The following is a 23103-nucleotide window of genomic DNA, read 5'->3' on the forward strand; positions in this document are numbered from 1 at the left end:
AACCAGCAGCGTTCATCAGGCGATTTCCCAATGCTTCTTGTGTGTGACCGCCCACCCAGGCCTTATGGACGCACACTTCCTGTTGCTGTGCTAGGAGGGAGGTGACAAGACACAGACGGATCATGGGAAGTCTTTCTTGGAATGATGGGAGCAGAGAAACCTAGGTTTTGTTTGTTTTGTTTTCCGGAAGGTGAAGGTTCCACCGAGTAAACTATTCCACCCTCAACAACACTGATGCCTTCAAAGCGGAAAGAAAAGAACTCAGAAATTCCAAATTTTTCTAAGATGTTCTACCTTCTATATCTCCATCATCTGTATCTGAGCTGCAGACAGTGTAGCCTTGGCATAAGCGTCCTCTGCCCCTTCAGGACTGCTCGACCATTTTGCGCCCTAATTAATCTACTGTCTGTCCACACATATGTTGTCCCCTAAAAGCTTACGTACGCTGCTTATCCCTTCAAAGATACCGTCTCCGCCCCTCCCCCAAACCCTCAGGGGCTCCTAGCTGGTCAAGATAGGTGGGGGTCAAGACAATCTTAATGAGGTAATGCTCTTGTAGAGGGCCAGAGTGTACTTCCCAGAATTCATACCTAGTGACTTGTGGAACTCCAGCTCTCGAAGAGCCTCTCTCCTTTTTCTGGCACCTATGTCCACATAAACCCTTCACTACACATAATTTTAAAAAATAGAATTAATCTTAGGAAGCTGTAGTATTTTGATGAAGAAAGGCAATACTTGTTTTACGGATGGAAGAGAGGTGTTCATTTCAGAAGTTTAGTTACAGAGGGCTGTTGTGGAGTATGTTCAGCCTCGCGAGTCTGAGTTCCACTACAGTTACTGAAAGACTCCAAAGCTGCAAGCCTCAGATATCCTAAAAGAGACTGGACGCTATTTTTTTTTAGGGTTTCGATAGGCTCAATACTTAAGTAACGCTTGTCTGGAAGCCTGTGGAACATCACAGGATATCCTAATGCCTCTTTTCTGAGTGCTTTCTCTTCGTTTTCAAAGACGCTCCCGAGTCCCTGGACTGAGCTGGGACGAGCTCTGGGGTTCTGCAGGCGATGGAGGAATCCCCGGGTTTCCAGGGTGCCGGGGTGGCGCTGGAGTCTCTCAGTGTTTCCTCCCCAGCACAGCGCCCCAGCTCAGCCAGACAGGGTGTTTACCGGTGTCCTAGCAACGAGGCGCGCGGGCACACGGGTGCCAGGGGACACTGCAGGTGAGTGGTCGCGGTGGCGTGCGCTGAGGTCAGGCACACAGCCTGGATTGTCTTCGGACCTCTCTGTCCTTGGCTCTCCTTTAGTCTCACCTCTCTCCCATCCCTCTTGGTCACCACTGTGGCTCCCCTGGCCCTCGCCACATCGTCTCCTTCAGCTGTCTCCTCCCAACTTCCCTTCCACCCCTGGGTTCTTCCCTTCAAGCACTTTCTTGAAGCTGGCCTGGGGACCTCCTGCCTTCCGCCAACTCCAGCAGTGCTCCACTCCAGTCCCCCCACCTAGTCTTAGATATGGTTCCCTTCCCCGGCCCTCTGCTTGGCTTCGGACTCTCTCACCTGACCTTTACTGCCCACCTCTTCAGATCTCTACCATGTCAGAGCAGAGCTCGGGCTTGAAACGTGCCTGCCTGGTGCCAGGGTTCTTCTGTCCTCAAGTGGCCATGCATGTCCTGACTCGCCATAGATGTCACACTTGGCCTCATGAAGAACTGGATTGTTACAGAGATTATTTCCAAAATTATTGCAATTTGTTAATGATAAAGGAAGCTTGAAGCTTAGCAGAAAACACACTTTGTTCCTATTTAATTTTGAACTTTCCTTCCTTGGAAAGTTAATCTAAAGACATTAATTCATAAAATTTATTATTTGCTCTAACCACGTTTGTTAAAGACAAAGAACTATCCGAGTGGTGACTGGGGAAGGGAGAACCTGTCTTGATACAATGTCATAGTTTTTGTTTGCTTGTTTGAACACCACCGACTTTCCACTTTCCTACTTAAGAGTGTTTGTTGTTCTTTCTGCTTTCAGGATTGTCCCAGCAACTGAGGCATTGTCAGGACTCCTGCTAACGCTCAGAGGAGGCTGTTCATTTCTGGGCTCCTCGGCTTTGACTGAGAAAAGGAATTTACATTGTCTTAAACGTGAGTTTCATTTACATTTCCATGAAAATTTCTCACAAAAGAATTTTCTGCGTGTCTTAGTTCCCTTCGAGGTGTCTTCTAAGAGATCGTCACCCTGTGCCTATCGACCCCCGAGCTGTGTAATCCATAAAACCCAGTTTCCTTTAGAAACTGAGGACGTGAACTCTGCATCACGCACCCCGAGGCACAGTCTACTCACAGTTAAATGTGGGCAGAAGGTCCACTGAAGCTTTTCTGGATTAGTGAAGCAGTTCACGTTCCAATCGTTTAGTTGCTCTCTGAACACGAGAACGCTGAAGTGTCTGCCATGTATGCTTTTGTATTTGCCATCAAAGCACTTCCACCAAATAGAAAAAAGAAATTACAGAAAAATCTGTATATCATGTTTTGTCTCCCTAATACCTTTGTGTGTGTGTGTGTGTGTGTGTGTGTGTGTGTGTGTGTGTGTGTGTGTGTGGAGAGGGAGAGAGAGAGAGGCAGGCAGACAAACACACAGGGAAGTGGTTTTTCACAACACCTGGACTTTGTAGCAAATATCTTGTAATGACAGCTTATTATTTTGAAACCAAGAGTGCAGATAACAATCTTACATGGATAATACATTTTTAATTCTAATAATCCTCTATGAAGACAAAGAATTGGAAATGTTTAGGTACCATTATACTAGAATATCTTAGGGAGTTTCTCAGCCTAAGATGGAATTATCTGGATGTGTTCTGTTTCCAAATACTGGCTGACACCTGTGTGTCAGAATGTGTCTTAAATTTGGTGACTGGCACTGTAATGATAGTGTGATTCCACAAGATGCTGAGCTCCTGATTAAAGTTCAGCGTACAGCAAAATATGAAAACATTGGTTTCATTAGTGTGACAGTTACAATCCTGAGATATCTAATGCATGTTAGAACTGCTTTGTGTCTGTGCTAAGGTGGGGGGAAATTTTAGGCTGTGGTATTACCTAAAGTTCTCCAAAGACCAGATGCTGCAGATTTCGGCAGTTCTTCCCGCTGGGCACGCCTGTGCCTAAGAGCTATCCGTGTGTCCTTGGCACTCCCACTAGATGCCAGCAATGTCCCTTCCTGTCATTTGGTCACTATGAATAGACATGTCTACAGTGTTGCTCTTCTGTGTCCTCGCAGGACATGGCTCCCCAGAGAGAGCCGCTGAAGTCCTGTGTCTGGATTTTACAGTTTAATGTGGCACAGAGTAAAATCTCCACTCTTTGCAGAAAACTTTGTATTTCAGTGCCCTTGGTAAAATGGCAGATAAGAAAAGCTCAGTTTATTTTGTATTTGATTTTATCACCATCTAATATTCTGGAGGGAAGGTTTTACCGGCCAATGGCGTTACAAAAATATAGACAATCTTTAAACAATACAACTATTGTTAGTGAGTTGTTAATTTGTTCTTACTTAATTTTTCAGATAAAGTCATCTTTTAAAGATCTCCTTGTGCAGACACATTTCTGTTTAGCCAAAGTGAAAAACATTTTATTGAATTTGTTTTACATTTTATTGCTACGCTGTTTTGATAAGTTTAGATAAATAGACTAGAAATCTCCAACCTGTTCCTACAGCTGCCACGCTTACTCGTGAGAGAACAGTATTTCTATTTTGCATATGGTCTCTGAGTGGGAATATAGGACTCCCTCCTGTGCCCCGAGAAAGCACAATATACTGTACTAACTTTCATCAAGACTTAAAATGACAATTCACAACCACAGTCTGATCCTATTTTTATTAACCTCAGATGTATGTGAGGTACTCCAGAGACGTGGGAGAGGGCTTGCCTGCCTTCAGCGCCCCCAGGCAGATATTATGACCTCAAGAGAATTAGAACAACAGGTTTCATTAATTGCCTAATTCTAAATACTGTGTGGCTCAGATCGAACGTGCATTTTTTCACTCAAACGCCAGCCTCGGTCAGACCTGGGAAGCAGCACTCACCGCCAACCCCTTCTGATTCCATTTTTCCATTCTCGGCATTTTCTCTTTTGTGAGCATTCTGTCCAGCTGTTCTGTTTCTTGGGCTCTTGGAAATTAGAAAGACGTTATTCATCTTAGGTCCGGCTGATACTGGAAATCCCTTCAATACAACTCCATTCTATGTAGGGATGCTTAGCTGCTTTATTGCATTGAGGAATTGTTAAAAATGCTGAAGGTAGTGCAAAACACTAGTGTAAAAATATTGGAAATGAGAGAAATGTTCGTGTGGAAATGTGGATGCCTCTAACTCTTTCTGTTTTGCTGTAGTGTGTGCTCTGATCTTGCCTCGGAGGATTAACGGCCCCATGGGTGTGGCGCTGACCAGGTCCGCGCAGTGGACTGCTGCCGGGTACGAAACTGGAACTCTGGAAATCACTCCTCTAAATGAGTTAATATTGAATGAAATTACTAAGTTTGTGGAGACTTTTTCTTATAAATATCCCCAAGAGGCAAAATTTGTTTTTGTAGAACCACTTGAGTGGAGAACATATGTGGAGCCTTCAGCATTTGAATCGGGATATGTTGTCAGGTAAGCCACATTAATGGCCTCCAGAATTCAACATGACTTTATTCAGATGTTTACTGACTGGGTGAGGGGTTGAGGCTAGCTGATAATCTCCTAAACTTGCTGTAAAGTGGAGATACAAGGATACTTAAGGATATTTTAGGTGGGGCTGGAGAGGTGGCTCAGAGGTTAAGAGCACTGACTGCTCTTCCTGAGGTCCTGAGTTCAAATCCTGGCAACCACATGGTGGCTCACAACCATCTGTAATGGGATCTGATGTGCTCTTCTGGCATGTCTGAAGACAGCTACAGTGTACTTATATATAATAAATAAATAAATACATTTTTAAAAAGGATATTTCAGGTGGAAATGTGGCATTTACCAATTTTTAATTTACATGTTGTTCCTTTTCAATAGAGGATGCATTTCCCAGATCTCAGCTCTCCCTTTCCAGTTTGCCTTCCCACACATCTCCATGGCCTTCTGGATGTTAGTAGCGACTGGCCATGATGCCTGGTATAACCAAATCCTTACAGAATTTAACCATCTCATTCCCTACCCTGACAAGAGGAGGGTGGGGAATTTTCCTCACTATATAAGAGAATAAAACCTGATGCTTGGCATGTTACACATGTGTTCTACAATCGGTCTCCACTCAAAGTCTTTAGGGGAGAAACTTTTTAGCAAAGAGTTTCAGATATGAGATTTATAAAGATCCTACCAGTAGTTCAAAGAGTAAGGTATTCAGTTCATCTCTTTAAATATATGAACATATGTGTGTCTGTGCACACACAAGTGCACATATGGATATATACTATCCACGATTAGACATACATATATGTATTGTTGTATGCTGTATTTCAGTGTAAGCAAGCGTGGTCATTCCCTCTGTTGTACCTGCCCCTTTTGGTGTTGCTTGTTCCCTCTTAAAGCCTGGTCTCATGCAAAGCAGGGTCCTAGCTCACCGACACTCTCTACAGACAGCTTTCCCCTTTCCATTTGGAACTGTTTGGACAATAAAGTCAAGATTTCATTTTAACGATTGCAAACCTACTACTGAACCGCACTGAAGAGCTCTTTAATTCCAAGCCTCCCTTTTCTGAACGTTTAATCTTTAATATCTGCCAAGTGTCACTCACGACCCTCCACGCCGGTCACTAGATGACCGCCCGATCTTCGATTGCTTCTACCCCAGTTCAACGTTTGTTTTTCTCTAAACTTTCGAAAGATGATCTCAGCTGTAAAACCAATTAGAAACACATTCACTACTTTGTTAAAAGATGGTTTTACAGCAAATAACAGAAAAAAAAGTCATCATATCTGGCTTCAGCATTCCTTCCATGTGCCAAGTCCCAACACAACCTTAGCCGGTGGAGGTACCACACACTCTTTAATAGGTCACTGTTTTTATTTTGAACAAGTTCTCTTGACTTGATTTCCATATGTAGCCTCTGCCTGCGGTCTTTCTGCGTGCTGTCCTGAGGGAGCTCTGTGGACATTTTGATGTCAGGTGTGTCCTGAAACAGCCGTCCCTTGACTACATTACTTCTGTCAAATTTATTATGAAACTTTTCCCTTTTGTCTGCGACCTTTACTAAAGATGCCTTTGATGTGGGAAGGGATGAGACAGGTCCAGTGACATCACTTACTGAGAACTAAGCCCTGCTTGTGTGTCTCTGATGAAGCCACATGGGTACTGACCGCCCTAGAAGAGACAAAATTCACAGATATGATTCTGTGAACAACATAAACTACTAGACACTTCGTGTGTCTAGGTACTATATCTTGATTTACATGCCAAGTTAAGGAATGTTCCCGTTGTTTTGGAACTGTGGTCAGGTAACGGGAGCATCTGGTAGAAGAAACTTAACTTACCTAATGGTATCTGTAAAACAAAGAAAGAGTCTTAGGATGCAAAGTGCCAGTGCTCCCTTCCAGGGCTTACTCTCTGGCATCTTCCTCTTCCTTCTCATAGTTGTGATAAAAATGCCTTGACATTGAGGAAAAGGGGGTGTGTCTGACTCACATTTGCAGGATATAGTCCATTGCAGCAGGTAGTTAGACTGGCAAGAGGGAGCTATTCACAGGGCTCCCACATCCAGGAAGCAGAGAGAGGTAAATACACCCCTATGTTTGCTCGGCCTCTGCCTTAGGCAATTTCTGTCAGTTCCACACAAACCTAGTCAATGTGTAAGAGAGAATCTCAAGAGGGGAAACTGCCTCCACAGGATATACTTGTGGGCATATCTGTAGGGGGATTTTCCTAATTGCAGTTGATATAGTAGGGCCCAACACACATAGCCATCTCTGGGTAAGTGGGTTTGGGCTGAACAAGAAGGGTATCTGATAACTCCAGGAGAGCCGAATCAGTAACAGTGTCACATTAACTGGCTTTATGGCTTTGGCTTTCAGCCAGAACGGAGCTCAGCCTTATGCACTTTTGCTTAAAGTTGAGGGACCGTCCCTTTACCTGAGTACTTCTTAGAAATGTCCTTCCTCCTAAAAACTGTTTCAGGAGCTTGTTGTGTAGAAAACACTGTTTCTATACAGATGCCATGGCCAACTCGGCAAGCATTTCAGGTAGTTAGTTATCCATCGTCTTCTTGTAGTTGGAGACACTAGGGACGGAGTCTGTCTCCATGGGTACCAGGCGGTAACCGCACTGGCACTGACAGAGATTCTGTGCTAGTAGTTACTGCCACAAATGACCAGAAGACCAATAACTTAATAAAACACAAAGTTTAGTATCGTTCTGGAAGGCAGAGTCTAAAATTACTCTGCAGGGGAAAATAAAGCCTGAGTATGGTAAGGGCTCATCCACCTAAGAGCCTTTGAGAATTTGTTCCTTCCCAACTCCTGCAAGCTTCCTTTTTGGCTTGTGGCCACACAGAGCTGTCAAGCCAGCTGTCTTTACCTCCCCACCCCCCACATCCCTGTGAGGACTCTTGTGATTTGTTTATCTCAGAGAATGGAGAGGCAGAGTTTTCTCCCTGGTCAGAATCCTTGTTAGTCCATCTGCCTAACCATCAGTTTGATCTCCCTTTATCTGGAGGAGAGAACTTTGGAAGGCTGTCATTCTGTTTTCTGGAGTCTCCTCACTCTGCCTGTTTTAATTTTAATGACATAGTACTGTAGTTTGGATAAACTGCTCCCAAAGGCTCCTGGGATAAAGCCTTTGGTCATGAGGGTGGTGCAGTTGGCAGGTGGAAGGATCTTTAAGAGCTGGGCCTACTGAGAAAGGTCAGGACATTGGTAGTGCTGTCTGAATACATCAGGACTCAGCCCTCTTTCTTCCTCCCCGCTCCTTCCTGGGCTGTACATGGGCCACTGTGCGTTTCCACCCTCATGGGCTTCCTGCTTACAGTTCCAAAGCAACAGGGTCAAACTCTTGTGGACTAGAGCCTTAACAACTGTGAACTCAGACCCCAAACCTTTCCTGTTTTGTGCAGATAATCTCAGGTATTTTGTTACAGCACCCAAAACTCACACAGTGCCAGGAGCAAAAGTCTGGATCTGTCAGGTTTGCTCTACATGGCTGCTAATCAGGAGAGCCTCATACCTGTTTCCTTACACTGCAGCTTCAAAGACTCTATTCCTCACACGCAAGCAGCTCTCCCAGGGATATCATCGCATAATAAAATTATATAAGCTTTAGCCAATTTAAAGACTACATAGTTCATTATTATTGTAAGTGATAGACATTCATATCAATGCCACGCTCATTAAACTCTTAAAATACTTAAATTTCAAAAAAAATAAAGACAAAAATCAAACACTAAAAATAGGTAAGAACACTAAAATCAAAAAACCCTGGGAGATCCCCTAATTTCTGATCAAGGAAAGGCCATTTGGTTACAATGTTAAGAGCAAAAGAAACTGACTTACGATGTTTAGAGTGTGGAGATAATCCACAAAAGGTTCCAGTTTGCCTTTCTGTTCATAAACACAAAGTCCATGAAAAAACCACTAATTACTAACCACTAAGTACATGGGGTAAGATAAAGGAACTAACATTGGAGACCAGGCGTGGCTGCCCTGGCGGAACTTTTATTGAGCTTCTCAAAAGACACCAGAAACAAACAGACCCTTAGAGAAACAAACCTGAACACTGTGAGTTCAGAGTGAATTCTAGAAATTGTGGGGTTCCTGTCCTGGGATGCCTGCTGCTCTGGCTGCTGGGAGCTTGGGAGTTGAGTCACAGGGTGGGAGTGAGGAGGGGGAAGGGTGAGCTTTCAGTCAGAGCCATTTCTAGTTCCTGGGGACTCCAGGATAGGCGGTCTTTCTAGATAGCTTCTTGATAACATCTTCTGACGTGAAGATAACTTCAGCTTTCACTTCTCCATTTCTGTAGGGGGACAACAGTTGAGTCAGAAGAAGTTGATAAAGATGGGCAGCCCCTGCTGCTTCTCTCTGTGCCTCACATTAAGGTCAGGAGTTTTGGGCAGCTGTCACAGTTGTTGTCCATGGTCACGGACAGCAAGCAGGAAGCACAGGCCTGTATTGAAGGTGATACACGCTCCACTTGTGAAGGGAACTTTCAGACACACCATCTCGGGGGAAGGGGGTGCTTTAAGTATATTCGCTTGAAAAAAAAATCTACCATGTAAAAGATTAAACATCGTATGTGCTACTTCATGAGTTGCTCATGTGTCTGGCTGGACTGTTGGTATCCAGTTTGTTTCAAATGGAAAGGCTGACGTGTCAGCGGTCGGCTTTCTAGGTTTCTCATTTAAGCGCGTGGCTTCTGGGAGTGCCCTGCAATCTGTAAGCTCATGCTTGAAGACAGGGTTCAGGGAGAGCATCTGAGGCTACTTCACCTTAGCCCTTTTTGTTTTCCTTTCTCATTTGATGTTTGTGACGCCATTGTCTTCCGTGAACAGTGATGTACATTCAGCTCCATGGGAAAGTTTCCCTTATACTGAGGAGACACTGACCTCATTATTACCCATTCAAAACTGTCGATAGGGAAAACACTGAAACTGGTCTCTTACACTTGTGTTATGCACATTTACCATGAGGAGAAAAGCCCACTTATGGATAACAGTGGATCCTATGTCTTGTGGGCTTAGGATAGGTGACCAGTATTCAGTATAAGGTAACTGAGTTCTGTCTACTTTTATGTGAGGTTAGGGGGTATGCCTTAAAATGTTAAACATGTTAGGGCTGGACAGATGGCTCTATGAGTTAGAGTGCATGTGTGAGCATTAGGACTTGAGGTCAAATCCCAAAACTGACATAAAATGTTGGACATAGTTGTGTGCGTGTAAGCCAAGCACTGTGGGTGTCAGGTCAGACAGAGGGTCTCGAGCTTATTGGCTGCTAGCCTAGGTCTAGTGCAGACCCACATTAACAAGGAGAATAAAAAGACGGGGTACTGGTATCCTTCTCTGACCTCTGCACACGTGTGTGCAACCCCTACATGTGTGTATATGTACTTCACTACATTAAACATACACGTGATGTACACAGCTGGCGTGATACAAGAAGAACACACGAGGAAGTATAAGGCAGCTCTTGTACAAAGGACTCTCAGAAGGAGAGAGGAATTCAAAGGGGCTTGTCCAGGGGAAGCTGAGTGAGAGGAAGGAGTTAAGGAGAATTGGTGGGCGTGGTCATTTTTGTCTTTGCGGCACTGGGTAACCTCTATAACTTATGTTCATGTTTTGTCAGCAAACAGAGACCCCGTAGTGAAAATCTTGGGTCCCAATTATGATGAGATAAAAGAAGACGCCAGTAGCTTGACTCTTCTTAACACGATCATCAAAGATAAAGAGATGTATATTAAAAGGAAAGTCGCCATCCTGCTGAAGCAGCTGGACCTGCACCTGCTCAACCATTCCCTAAAGCACATTTCCCTGTGAGTGCCAGTGACGTGTCTCAGAGCCATGAAGGTGCTCTCAGCATCTCACAGAGAAATACGAGGAAAAGTGTAATAGTCGCTGTTACTGAGTCGACGACTCAGTTTTCCAGGAACAGAACGTCTGTTCTACTGGGTTTATTTACACAAGTTCTAACAACAGTTTTTGTTATTCTTGCTAGGGCAGTCTAGCGGGGTTTTCTCCAGGTCAGCAGGCGCTGAGCATGTGGCTCTCCTCAAGACTCTTTAGATGATTTTACACACTATACACACTCAGTGACAGCACAAGTAGAATGTGGAGTTGGTGCAGTACAAGTTGTACTCATGTTTCTAGTATTTTCTATTGTCTGGTACTATTGTCATGAAAAGAACACTCGAGGGCAGGCAGGATGGCTCAGCAGGGAGAGAAAGATGGCTAATGCCAAGCTTGATGACAAAGGTTCTATCCCATGGTAGAGGGAGAGAACTGACTTACACAAATTGACCAATGACCTTACTATGTGAACTCTGACACGTATGTGTGCCCACACACAGATACACTGAATAAAGAAGTAATTTAAAAAAGAAGTTAGCAGTTATGAGTATTTAATGTTATAGTAGATATGAGTTTTTTTCCATCCACGTTTTAATTTTATTTTTCAAGCTTTCAAATATGCACGTTTTTACACTTAGGACAGTCACTCTCTTAGCTCCATTTTTGAGACACCCTTCTCTCTCTCCACCCCACTGGCCCCCCTCTGTCTCTCTGGACATAGATGAACTTCAGCATTAAATATGGTGGATGTTCCATAGATTCGGTCTCAGAGAGCTTGATTCTTTCAATGTCTGTTCCAGAGAGATCAGTTTGAATCCAGGGACTTTTAAGAAAGACATCGAATTGCTCAAACGTTTCTCGGGAAAAGGGGAACAGACGGTGCTGGAGTCAATCGATTACACTTCAGGTTTGTGTCACCTCCGGGTCATCTGGCATCATGTATGTCCTCTTTGTGACTGTTCAAAACATGTGCCCATAGCTGCATCCCAGCTGATTATCCAAGATAATGTGTCTTCTTGTTCCCGTAATTCCTGCTTTATTGAAGCTGATATACTTTCAACTCACTAAGCTGAACCGCTCCTATTTATGGTTCCAGATTATGAATTTTCAAATGGGTGCCGTGCCCCACCGTGGAGACAGATTCAAGGAGAAATGTGCTATGTGCTGGTGAAGCCACACGATGTGGAAACTCTGTGCCTTACCTGCAGCACAGAAGGGGTGTTTTTAAACGGTGTAAGTACTCTTTAATGAACATCACAAAACCCAGGTGTCTGGGCTTCTGCGCTAAGTATATGAGGGGAGGCTTGTATCCTGGGTTGTGTCCTGAGTATGGTAGAAAAAGAAGCATTGTTCTGAGTTTGCAGCCCCATCCTTTTCTATTCACCTCCTGGGAAAACCCCAAACCATCTTAATCAGCTTTGGTGGTCGTCACTGCAAAGCATCGAGCCAGTTTTTGAAGAAACAGGTTTACAAGTAACTCTTCTTACTTCTCCAAACTAAAATCCCTTTGTAAGAATCAGTTCCAAGGTTGGCTACACACAGTTTGAAGGCAGCAAAAGACAAAAGGCCATTTTGGAAGTTAAGAACTGGAGCTTCCACCTCGAGAATTCAAGGGCAAGGGAGTGGAGGAGGCTCTTCCATGTGGAAATTAGGAGCAAGAAGCCCAGCAAGCTGGAATGGGATAAAGCCCCGTCTAGGCTGTTCTGAGTCTTGTGGAGAGCTCAAATAGTCTTAAAGCAAGCCTCAGCTTGGGGAGTGTATACTGCCCAGTTTATGTTGGTACCTCAGGAGGTAGCAGACCTGGGCCCTGGACCTATGAAAGCCTGTGGGGAAGGCAAAACTGAACATCGGAACCAAACATACACATGGGAAACATGGGAGGGAAAACCTATTACTGATGAGACCCAGTGGGACGGGGGGCCCATTAGGAGGAAGGACAGTTTTCCTTTGATTCTTTCTGTCTGAACCTAAGCCAATCTACCCAAACAGAAATTGAGTTTAGAGTCCAAGGACCGTAAAGGAGGTTGAGATTGGGTGCCTCTGAGCTAGGAAACAAAGGGTAGCCCACTGAGAGTGCACAGCCTCGGAGAGCCTCAGGATAGCACATGTAAATGTGCCCTCCCTTTGAGTCATTGAAGTAGCCAGGAGGATCTCAGCTGCCTTCTCAGTGACAATGTCATCTTTGGAAGCTTCAGTGTGAACTTGGGACGCACAAAGAGGATCCAGGTCCCAATAGAGAACTTCACTGTCACAGGAGGTGGCTTCAAAAGGTCTTCCACATTGCTGTGTTGGTTTCAGGACTGTGGTACCACATTTAGGACGACCTTCTGAAGTCGCTGGTACCACATTTACAAATAGCCTTCTAGGGTCTGCTGGCCTTTGAGTGCTGCTTTTTTTTTTTTTTTTTTTTTTTAAACTTAGGCTTATTTCTGCATAGAGAAAGTAGACTATAATCCTGGTTATTGGGTTTGTTTTTTTTTTTTTTTTTTGGACATTTTAGAAAAGTAAAATTTCTAGTTATGATTCCGGATTTTGCTACTTTGTGGGTTCTTCTTCTTTTCACCCTTCATCCCCCTGTTTTCACCTCCAACACTAGGTAGGAGAGAAACAAGAATAGAGAGAAAGGAATTACAAAGTCCTTGAATTGTAGGAGTTAGGTCTGGTTCTTCCTCCTAACTCCATGTTCCCAGAAATAAGACTCAGACTCAAAATATATTTACAAATACCTATACCATCTAGCCAGGCTCTTCTCCGACTACATCATAGCTTTATTTAAATCAAGGCTGGTCTGAACTCACAAGGAACTTGTCTCTGTCTTTGTCTCCCAAGTATTGGGATCAAAGGCATGAATTTATTTATTTAGTATTATGTACTCTTAAAAACCTTTTAAAAAAGATTTATTTATATGATTACACTGTTGCTATCTTCAGACACACCAGAAGAGGGCATTAGATCCTGTTACATATGGTCATGAGCCACCATGTGGTTGCTGGGAATTGAACTCAGGACCTCTGGAAGAGCAGTCAGTGCTCTTAACCACTGAGCCATCTCTCCAGCCCTTGCAAAAACATTTATATTGATTTTTTATCTTCCTCTTTGGAGATTACTGTCTATGCAAATGCATTTATCCTTCTTCTCTCTTAGTATCCTTTCTTGTATTAAACTCCTTTCCATTTAGTGCATGAGCTCATTCTCAACAGTGCACTTGCTCAGAGTTCCCAGTCTGGGTTATGTATCGCGCTAGGCCGAGGCATTTTCAGTTCTCCTGTGGGAGCCTCATGTCTAAGGAGACTAATCAGCTAATCAGAGTATCGTTGACACCCTTCCTCAAGTCCCCAGTCCACGCCATTTTCATTAGACATTGTCTGTCAGTGTATCCAATTGGAGACTATGATGGCATATTAATGGATACATTAATCCCTCGTCTTTATACATTTAAAACACTATCATCTTGTCTCTATGGCATGTGCTTTAATTTAAACTACTTATCTTTTCTGACAAAAGCAATTCGTGTTATATATTGTTAAACTGCTAATTAACATCCAGTAGCCAAAAAGATTAACAGTATTATTTTTTAATTCTCTTGTCCAGTGTTCTCTGGATTCCCTAACTGGATGCTTTTCTTCTTCTGGAAAGATAAAGCAAATAATCCTGCCCGGTCCTAATGCTGGGTCCTTACATTGAGTAACAGAGATCTTTCTTAGGGCAAATCACTTCCGTGCCAACAGAAAAACTATTATCTTTCAAATTGAAATTATAAATATACCTTATATGGATAAATATACATTCCCCCTTCTCTTTCTATAAGTTTAAGATTGATGCGTATTTATTTATTTTTAATTACTAGGAACATCACTACTTACTATTAAGCAAAAAACCTACATAGTACCTTTAAGAAAAAAAATAATTTTGAGCTTTAGATTCTGATTGGTATTGTTGGCTGCATTTATTGTTGGCATTGGCTCTATTTATTAGCAGAGGGTCTCACCCTGACTGTTTCATTGGAATCTGCAGTCCTGGCTCTGAACAGCCAGGGCTTTTGCCAGTCAACAATTTCAAGACCATGTGTTCTTACCATGCTTGGATAGGCCAGAGCTTCTGGCCTCTGTCCACTCCATGAAGGTAGTGGGGCTGTGGCAGGTTGGGGCTGGAGGCTTTCAATCTCTACCCAACCCTCCTCTCTTGCAGGGGTCCTCGGTGCCTCTGTGATCCGGTCATTTCTTGTTCGCAGCTTTAGGTCTTGAGTTGTGTGGATGTGAATTGTGCTATTGAGGCCACAGCGGGCTGACATGTATGCCAGGTCTCCGTTCTCTCTATAAGCAGGATCCTTCTTTTGAAATATTTCCTGCCACCATGCCTGGATGCTGGCTGCCACATTTCCCCAGCTTGGTGATGAACACTTATCCCTCTGAACCCGTAAACCCAAAATAAACACTTCTTTCTCTAAAACAAACAAAAAACAAAAACAAAAGTTGTAAAGCGTTGCTTCTATCTTTTGTTCCTTTTTTGTTTGTTTTGTCTGTTTTCTTAAAAGGACAGAGCTTTAAAGTTGTTTAAAGAAGAACCAATGCCCCTATCCGAAAAGTTATCTCTGGTTGGTTTGGGCACCATATGTCGTAGTTGGGTCTGGTCTTCCTCCTAGCCTGTGCTCCTAGAAATAAGACTCAGACTCAAAATGTATTCACAAATACCCAGGCCATATAACTAGGGTCTCTCTGATTATATCATTTATTTTGATCGCCTGCCTGTCACCTACATGTGCTCGGATAACACGTGTTTCTGGCATCACATCTTCCCAGGCAAGTCGCCCATGCACATCTTCAGTGGCTTGCACTATCCCGGAATCCTTCTGTTTAGCAGATGCCCCACCTTCTAATCTACCCTTCCTAAAGGCTGTAGGTTTTTGTAATTGACAGGTGATATATCCATACAAAGCACAAGCTAGACTCTCTACACTGCATCTGATTTCTTTTGTTTCTTCCTTGACCATAGCTACGAACAAACTACAACCAACCTCCCTAAATGACCAGAAACCATGCACCATGCCTTTCAGGGCCCTAGCATGTATATACCCTCTGAAAAGGTCCCAGAATTCCAAATGTCACATAAAGAAATTATCTAGTTGTTTCTGCTAGAGCACAAGGCAAATCATATACAGTCTGAAGGAGTCCCATATCTCCACCCCTGGGATTAAAACAAAAATAGTTTATAATATTTTTTTGTCTTTAAAAAAATCAAAACCCCCAAATTGTCACTCCATAGTTGGAATAAGATAATAAAAGGAATAATTTCTTTGACCTTATAGAGAAGATCAAGCAGTTTTTGTTTGTATCAAAGATTATATTGTGAAACATTAAATGTTCCTCTTGGGTTTAAAACAGACTCAAAAACTGAGAATCTGAAAATCTTGTTAATTTCCAAATATTAATGACAGTATAGTTGTGTGTTTCTGATGCAGTGCAGAAGAAAAGGAAATGAACTAAAGGCAGAGGCAGGAGGAACAAGAGAGGGGACAAGGGACAGACAATTCTCTAGAGATGATAGCTCTCGGAGATGAACTCACAGCAATCTGCTACACAAAAAGCAGGACACAAGTGTGACCACAACACAGGCTTGTCTCCCATGAAATTCCAAGCCTCAGGCCTTTTGTGATGTCATCAATTAAGGTTCTTGATGTCATTTGGTATTTTTATATTAGAGGGGAACCAGGACGTCACTGGTTAGAGAGCAAGGCTCTACATGCACAGAAGAGGTGCTCACACAGGGAGGGTGATGGGTAGATGATGAAATTAGGTCATACACAGAGACGGCCATACTGAGAGTCTGTAGAAAGTAGGCGTCACTGAGGAGGGTGGAAATGAGTGGTTAGAACATTTATATTACACAACATTGACACAATTCATTAAAAACCCACCAACATGTGTGCACAGGCTGTGACATACTGTTCTGGGCCCTCTATTGACTGTTCCATTCATCAAACCATCAAACCTTTCTTCCCAAAGGGAAAAACAGAAGAGGAGGGGGAGATTAACTATGAGAGAAAAGGCGAAATTTACAAGGACCTTGTGACATGTTTAAAGGACAAATCTCCACTGTTTTCAGAGAATATGTCTAAGCAGGTGAGTTCTGACCATCTTTTAAGATGCTTGGTTATAACTTCCTGTAGCCTTTCCTTCTTATGCTCAATGTAGACTCGAACTATACACCTGCTAAGCAGCAGGTCACATTCTTCTACCTCTGAGCTCTGATGAACTCTAATATATTTCTGTCCTATTAATCTACCTGTTCTAAATGTTTCATATCACTAGACTCATAGATCCACTTAATATCTGTGCCTCTGTGAGAGAAATCATATCGTGGGGTTTATTTGGCTTCTGCCACTTAGCATGTTGTCTCAGGTTTATCGATCATGTTTAGATTTAATTTCTTTTCATGGCTTCATTGGCTTCTATTGACACACTGTTCTTGTTTCATTTCTCATCGCTATGATGAGATATCCCCAAGGAAAGCAACTTAGAGGAGAAAGAGCTTTGAGCTCACAGTTCCATGTTACATTCCATCCCTGCAGAGAAGACAGCACTATTTGAAACAGCTAGTCATGTGTACAGTCGAGAGCCGAGAGGGGAAATACAGGCATGCCTTTGGTGCTTATCCGGCTTTCTCCACTCTCACTCGGTTCAGGATCTCCTGCTTAGGGAATGTTGCCTCCCACACTGCAGGTTTTCCCACATCCACTTACGGAATCAAGATAATCTCCCACAAACAAGCCAACTGACCATCTCGATCTAGACAATCTCTCATGTGGACTCCTTTCCCAGGTGACTTTAGATTGTGTCAAGTTGACAATTAAAACCAACAGTTCACACACATCATGGGATATATTAAGTTGGCCTTTTTATTTTTTTAACCCACAAACACCAGTCTACAAGAATCTATTTGAGTTTGTACTAGTTTGGGTGGCCACCTGGAAGTGGACTTTGAGGTTTCCTGGTAATTCTATGTCATTCTTGGAGGGGACACCAGACTTTTACAAAGTAGCTGTAGCATTTTCGATTCCAGCAGTAATGTACAAGGAGTCGTCCATTTTCCCTTATCCTCCCCAACTTGTGTGTTTTGTTGTCTGAAGGAATCTTAGAGAGCTACTCTCGGCCTCTGTCTTTTGTTTATCTCACCCAACCACATCCTGCTTGGCATTCTGAAATCCTTCATCTTTCAGATATTGTACATATCATTACAATGTAAGCTTTCTCATGAAATCACTTTAATTAATTAACTGGGTTCTTTGACTATTTCCTACACGTATGTAGAGCATTTAATGTTCTTTCTCCCCACTGCCTTTTATTTTCCCCACCTCTGTATCACCCTTCACTAAAGTAAGTTCCTTCTCCCATATTTACATATTTTGTTTTATTTTGTGGCCTACTGATGTTAACTTTCCATAGTCCCAGACTTGTCCTTTGGAGCCTGAAGGGCTCACTGCTTAGAATACAACCAAAGACCATGACTGCTCTTCCGCCTCGGGCTTTTCTGATCTCAAAGGGAAGAGAGTTGATAGAGACATCTCATTTAGAGCTGTGTGCTCCAACACCTCTCTCTCTGTGATGCCTGGCTGTGTGTTTCGGATTTTGTTCTCATCGGTTGCAAGAGGTAGGCTCTGTGGTGATGGTAGAATCGGGTACCAATCTATGAGTGCAGACTATTATCAGGAGTAGTTTTATCATTACCTTTTTTTTTTTAGGCTAGTAGTGGTAGTACTGGGCTTTACCCTAGGTCTCTGGACTACTTAGTATCTAGTTCTTCGTCATTCAAGCAGTGACAGGTTTGCATTTCATCTCATAAAATGATGTCAGATTGCACATCAGTTGGCTACTAGTTGGTCACTCTCACTAGGTTTGTGTCATCATTACCCTCACATATTTTGCAGGCAGGACAGATCAAAGGTTCTCTGGTTTGGTTGGTGTTGAGGTTACTCTTTAGGTAGCATACAGAGTACCTTTCGGTGCCAAAGACACTCCAACATGGGGGTGGAGGATCTGTGTAGCTCAATCTCTTTGTGTTCAATGAGCTGTGAAGTTATGGTCCTCAGCAATGAGGACTTTCTCTCCCTTTATGGGGAGAAACCTATTGTCTTGGCAGCAGCCTTGGTTGTTTGAGGACTTGCATGGGATTCTTGACCAACTACTGAATAGATGAGCCCCGGTGCTGGTACTACAAGTTTTGTTTGGTAGCAAGAGATGGGCAGTTGGCATTCCATCTCCTTCATTATTTGCAGGCTTTATTAGGATCGTCTTCATGTACTATAGGGAGTTTCCATTGCCCTAGGGTTTCATTACAGCCTACAAATACCTTTAGTTCTAGCTCTCACCCTTCATTCTTTCCCTTACTCTCATCCCCCCTGGCCTTCCTATCGGATCCTCCTGTTCTTGTTTCTCCCTTCCCCCCATTAAATCTATTCCATCCCCACTCCCAGGGAGATCCATACGTCCCACCTAATCCCTTCCTTGATTCCTAACCTCTCTGGGTGTATGAATTGTAGCTTGTTATCATTTATTTTATAACTAATATCCAGATATAAATGAATAAAACCATGTTTATCATTCTGGGCCCAGATTACCTCACGCAGGATGACTTCTAATAGTTCTATCCATTTTCTTGAAAAGTCCACATCGTTTTTCTTAAAGAGCTGAGTACTACTCCATTGTGAAAATGCACTACGCTTTCTCCATCCATTTGTCAAAACAGGGGAGTCTATGTTGTTTCCAATACCTGGCTGTTGTGGATAGGACAGCATAAATATTGGTTGAACAAGCGTCTCTGTGGTCGGATGAAGAAAGAGTCCTTTGTGTGTGTGCTCCAGACTGGGATAGCTGGATCTTAGGTAGACTGATTCTCATGGTGCTGAAGAACTGCCACCTCGATTTCCACAGTTTGTAGCCCTGTCCATGACAGATAGGTGTTTGCCTTACTCAACACCTCACAAGCATAAGCTGTCAGTTGTCTTATTGATCTTAGTTTTCCTGATGGCTGTAAGATGAAATCTTAAAGCAGTTGTTGATTTGCATTCATCTGGTGGCTAAGGATGTTGAACATTTCTTTAAGAGCTTCTCAGCCATTTGAGTTTCTTATTTTTTAGTATTTTCTGGTTAGATCTGAACTCTATTTTATAAATTGGTTTATTTTCTTGATATTTAGCTTTTTAAATTCCTTATATACTTTGGATATTAGCTGTCTATCAGATGTGAGGTTGGTGAAAAAGAAAAGTTTCCTATCTTGTAGACAGCTTTTTCCGAATGATGGTGTCCCTTTTCTCACCGAATCTTTTCAGTTTCATGAGGTCCCATTTATTATCCATCTTAGTGCCTGTGCTAATGGTGTTCTGTCAGAAAGTCTTGTCCTGAGCCGATGAGCTCGGAGCTGTTCCTCACTTTCTCTTCTGTCAGCTTTGGTGTACTTGGTTTCATGTTGAGGCCTTTGATCTATTTGGAGTTGAGTTTTCTGCAGGTTGATAAAAGCTCATCTATTTGCATTCTTCTATCTGCAGCCATCGGTTTGACCTGCACCATCTGTTGAAGATGGTCTGTTTGTTTCCAATACGTATTTCTGGCTTTTTTTATGGAAAAGCAGGTGTCTGTCCATAGGTGTGTGAGTTTATGTCTGGGTTGTCAATTCAATTCCATTTATCAACAAAAGGCATCTAAGACACAGTCTTAACCACTCTCTACAGACCCAGGATCCGTCTGCTATTTCTGGTTTAGTTTTTGTGTGATGTATCCCGGTCAATACAGGGATGGAGCTTTAAATTTTTTTGTTTCCAAAGGTAATGAGTTGTATGTAGGTCTATGCATGCTGCCATAGAGCTGAGTTCAGAAACATTACACCGCTCTCTCTCTGCTAGACTCCTAAGTAAGGTCTTGAATTTGTCCTGATTCAAATTGAGTTGTGAAGACACAGCAGGTAGATGCCTTTGAGAGTCAGCTGGCTTTATCCAATCCTTAGCTTCAGATGGCACTAAGTACCTCAGAGCTGATGTCACTGTAACCTTTACTCTTATTTTATTTTTGAATAAAGGAGATTAGATTTATTGAAGAGCAACAGAAGAATAATCAGAGTTATGAGAAACCCAAAACAGAAGATGGGCACACATCTGTCGCTGGCTCAGAGAAGAGTAAAACTGAAAAATTTAATTTTGGGAAAAGTCATATGACCAAGAGATTGGAGCCAAGCTTAAACTGGAGAACAACTGTTGATTACAAAGAGTAAGTAGTTGTTTACATGGATTTTCTGATGCATCTTTAATATTTACCTAGTCTTTCCTGGAATTGTATGTCATGTTAGAAAATACGGTGTATATTTTCCTGTCTTTCACATTATACCCTTTTCCTTCTTCACATATCCCAAATGGAAAATCACAGTGGCAAGAGCGTTTGTGCTTGGACCACTGTGATGGGAGTAAAACATTGGTTACTTTTGTGTAGTAGGTTAAGTAAGAACAAGTGATATGAGGCAAAATGATGCTAAACTCCACTGAGAAATAACATGGAATATTATCATGCAATGGAAGGGAAAAGGTCAGATCACATTGACATGGGGTTCATCAGGAAAACTGGTAGCAATAGTGTAAGCAGAATTTAATATAAGAAGGATGGAGTCTCAACCGTGTTAACAGGTCTGTGTAAAGTGGACACTGGGATACTGTCTTGGTTCAGATCGCTATTTCTGTGATGAAACACCATAACTAAAGGAAACCCGGGATGGAAAGGGCTTAATTCAACCACACTTCCAGATAACGGTTCACTGTCAAAAACAGCGAATGCAGGAACTCATATAGGCAGGACCTTGGAGGCAGGAGCCAATGCAGAAGCCATGGAAGGGTGCTGCTCACTGGCTTGCTCCCCATGGCTTGCTCAGCCTGCTTTCTTATGGAACCCACGACCACCAGCCCAGGGGTGGCTCCACTCTCACCTGCATCCTCCCTCATCAATCACTAATTTAAAAACGCCCATCAATCACTAATTTAAAAACGCCCTACAGGCTTGCCTTTCTACAGCCCAATCTCATGGAGACATTTTCTCAATTTCTTATTTTATGGAGACAAGTTCTTTCCTCTCTGATGACTTTAGTTCGTGTCTATTTGAAATAAAATCATCCAGTGGAAATACTAAACGCAAGAAATCTAGTAAGAGCACACACGTGGGAGGGGGACCATGGCTCCAGCTGCATACGTAGCAGAGGATGGCATTGTCTGTCATCAATAGAAGAAGCCCTTGGTCCTGTGAAGGCTGGTGTAAGGGAACGCCCGGGTGTTGAGGTGGGGGTGGGTGGGTGGGAGGGGAAGCATCCTCATAGAAGCAGAGGGAGAAGGGTAGGGGTGGGAACCAGGAAAGGGGATACCATTTGAAATGTAAATATATGAACTATCCAATAAAGAAAGAAATACAGTAAGTAAAGATTAAGTATTATTGCTACTCAGAGGCTGAGAAGATGGCTCAACCAATAGTGTGCCTTGTAAACATGGAAATCCCGTCTTTAATCCACACACCTCAAAAGCCAAAACAAAGCAGAGTAGGTGTAGCGGTGAGTGCTTGTCACTCCACTGCTGGGGAAATGCAGACGGGTGGGTCCCTGGAATTTGCTGGCCAGCCAGCTTAGTCTACTTGTTGGATTCCAGGCCAGCGAGAGACCCTGTTTCAAATAAAAGCTGACAGTCCTTGTCTTCTGGCCTCCAAATGCACGTGCACACACCTACACATATGGAATATGGATGTATATGTAGATGCGCTCAAACACACACATGTGCATGCACACATGTGCGCACACACTCACAAATGCACATGCACATACAATGTGCATGTGTGTGTGTCATTGCTATTCAAATCCAGGGGTTGACAGAGGCTCCTAAGGTAAATTAGTCATGTTTCCATTATTCTAACAGAAAGCCCAAGTTATTTAACTAACAAAGAAGAAATAGTCAGTTATGGGCCATAGGTCATGACTCGCCAGCACAACACACTAAAGCTCAGTTCTTACTCATTCATTTAGCCACAAAAGCTCTGCAAAGGACAGCCAAGAGGACAAACAAGGGAAATTGGAAAAGTCATCGTCTGTTTCCTCGAGCCGTGCACAGGTACTTCGGTAAGTTTCCACACGGAAGGACCGATCACAGGCTGCTTAGAGGCCTTTTTAATACCATGTCAGGGACCCAGGGTACTTAACATACTGGGGGTTACTAGTGAGGCCAGTAACGGACCGCTTTGAGTATATTCCAAGACGCACTTCTAGTGCAGTTGTGGGGATCAGAGGCGGGGCTTGCTGCGTACTAAGGAAAGGAATACACCTAAGGCAGAGAGTGGAGAGCCCAGTGCAGTGTACTCTCCCAGTTCATCTCAGCTCTCCTGCCCTAACAAAGCAGTAACGTGTCAGTGTCTCTTTGTTTATAGATGACGCCTCCCATTCTACAGAGACATGTGCAATTCCCAATTTAAAAAAATTTGCACCAGGCCAGCTATGAGCATTGGGTATGCTTTTCAGTTCAACAACAACAACAAAATAATGCAGAGGGTTGGCCGTTAGCATTGGAGGGTTTCCTAGCT

The 23103-nt window shown here is 43.1% G+C and overlaps 1 protein-coding gene across 1 annotated transcript in view; it reads left to right on the forward strand.

Annotated features, from left to right (window-relative positions):
* Positions 1-4422: 4422 nt before the first annotated feature.
* Positions 4423-23103, forward strand: part of ODAD2 (outer dynein arm docking complex subunit 2) — a gene marked incomplete at both ends in the record, with an annotated part of 159086 nt that continues 140405 nt past the window's right edge. The window contains 8 exons of the mRNA XM_080917306.1: positions 4423-4646; positions 8974-9128; positions 10293-10479; positions 11314-11420; positions 11610-11746; positions 16516-16632; positions 20582-20769; positions 22553-22645. Of these exons, the coding sequence (XP_080773432.1) occupies positions 4423-4646; positions 8974-9128; positions 10293-10479; positions 11314-11420; positions 11610-11746; positions 16516-16632; positions 20582-20769; positions 22553-22645 (1208 nt within the window). The remainder of the gene's footprint in view (positions 4647-8973; positions 9129-10292; positions 10480-11313; positions 11421-11609; positions 11747-16515; positions 16633-20581; positions 20770-22552; positions 22646-23103) is intronic.

This window comes from Micromys minutus (genome assembly GCF_963924665.1).
Source record: "Micromys minutus genome assembly, chromosome: 5".
NCBI classification, from domain to species: Eukaryota; Metazoa; Chordata; class Mammalia; order Rodentia; family Muridae; genus Micromys; species Micromys minutus.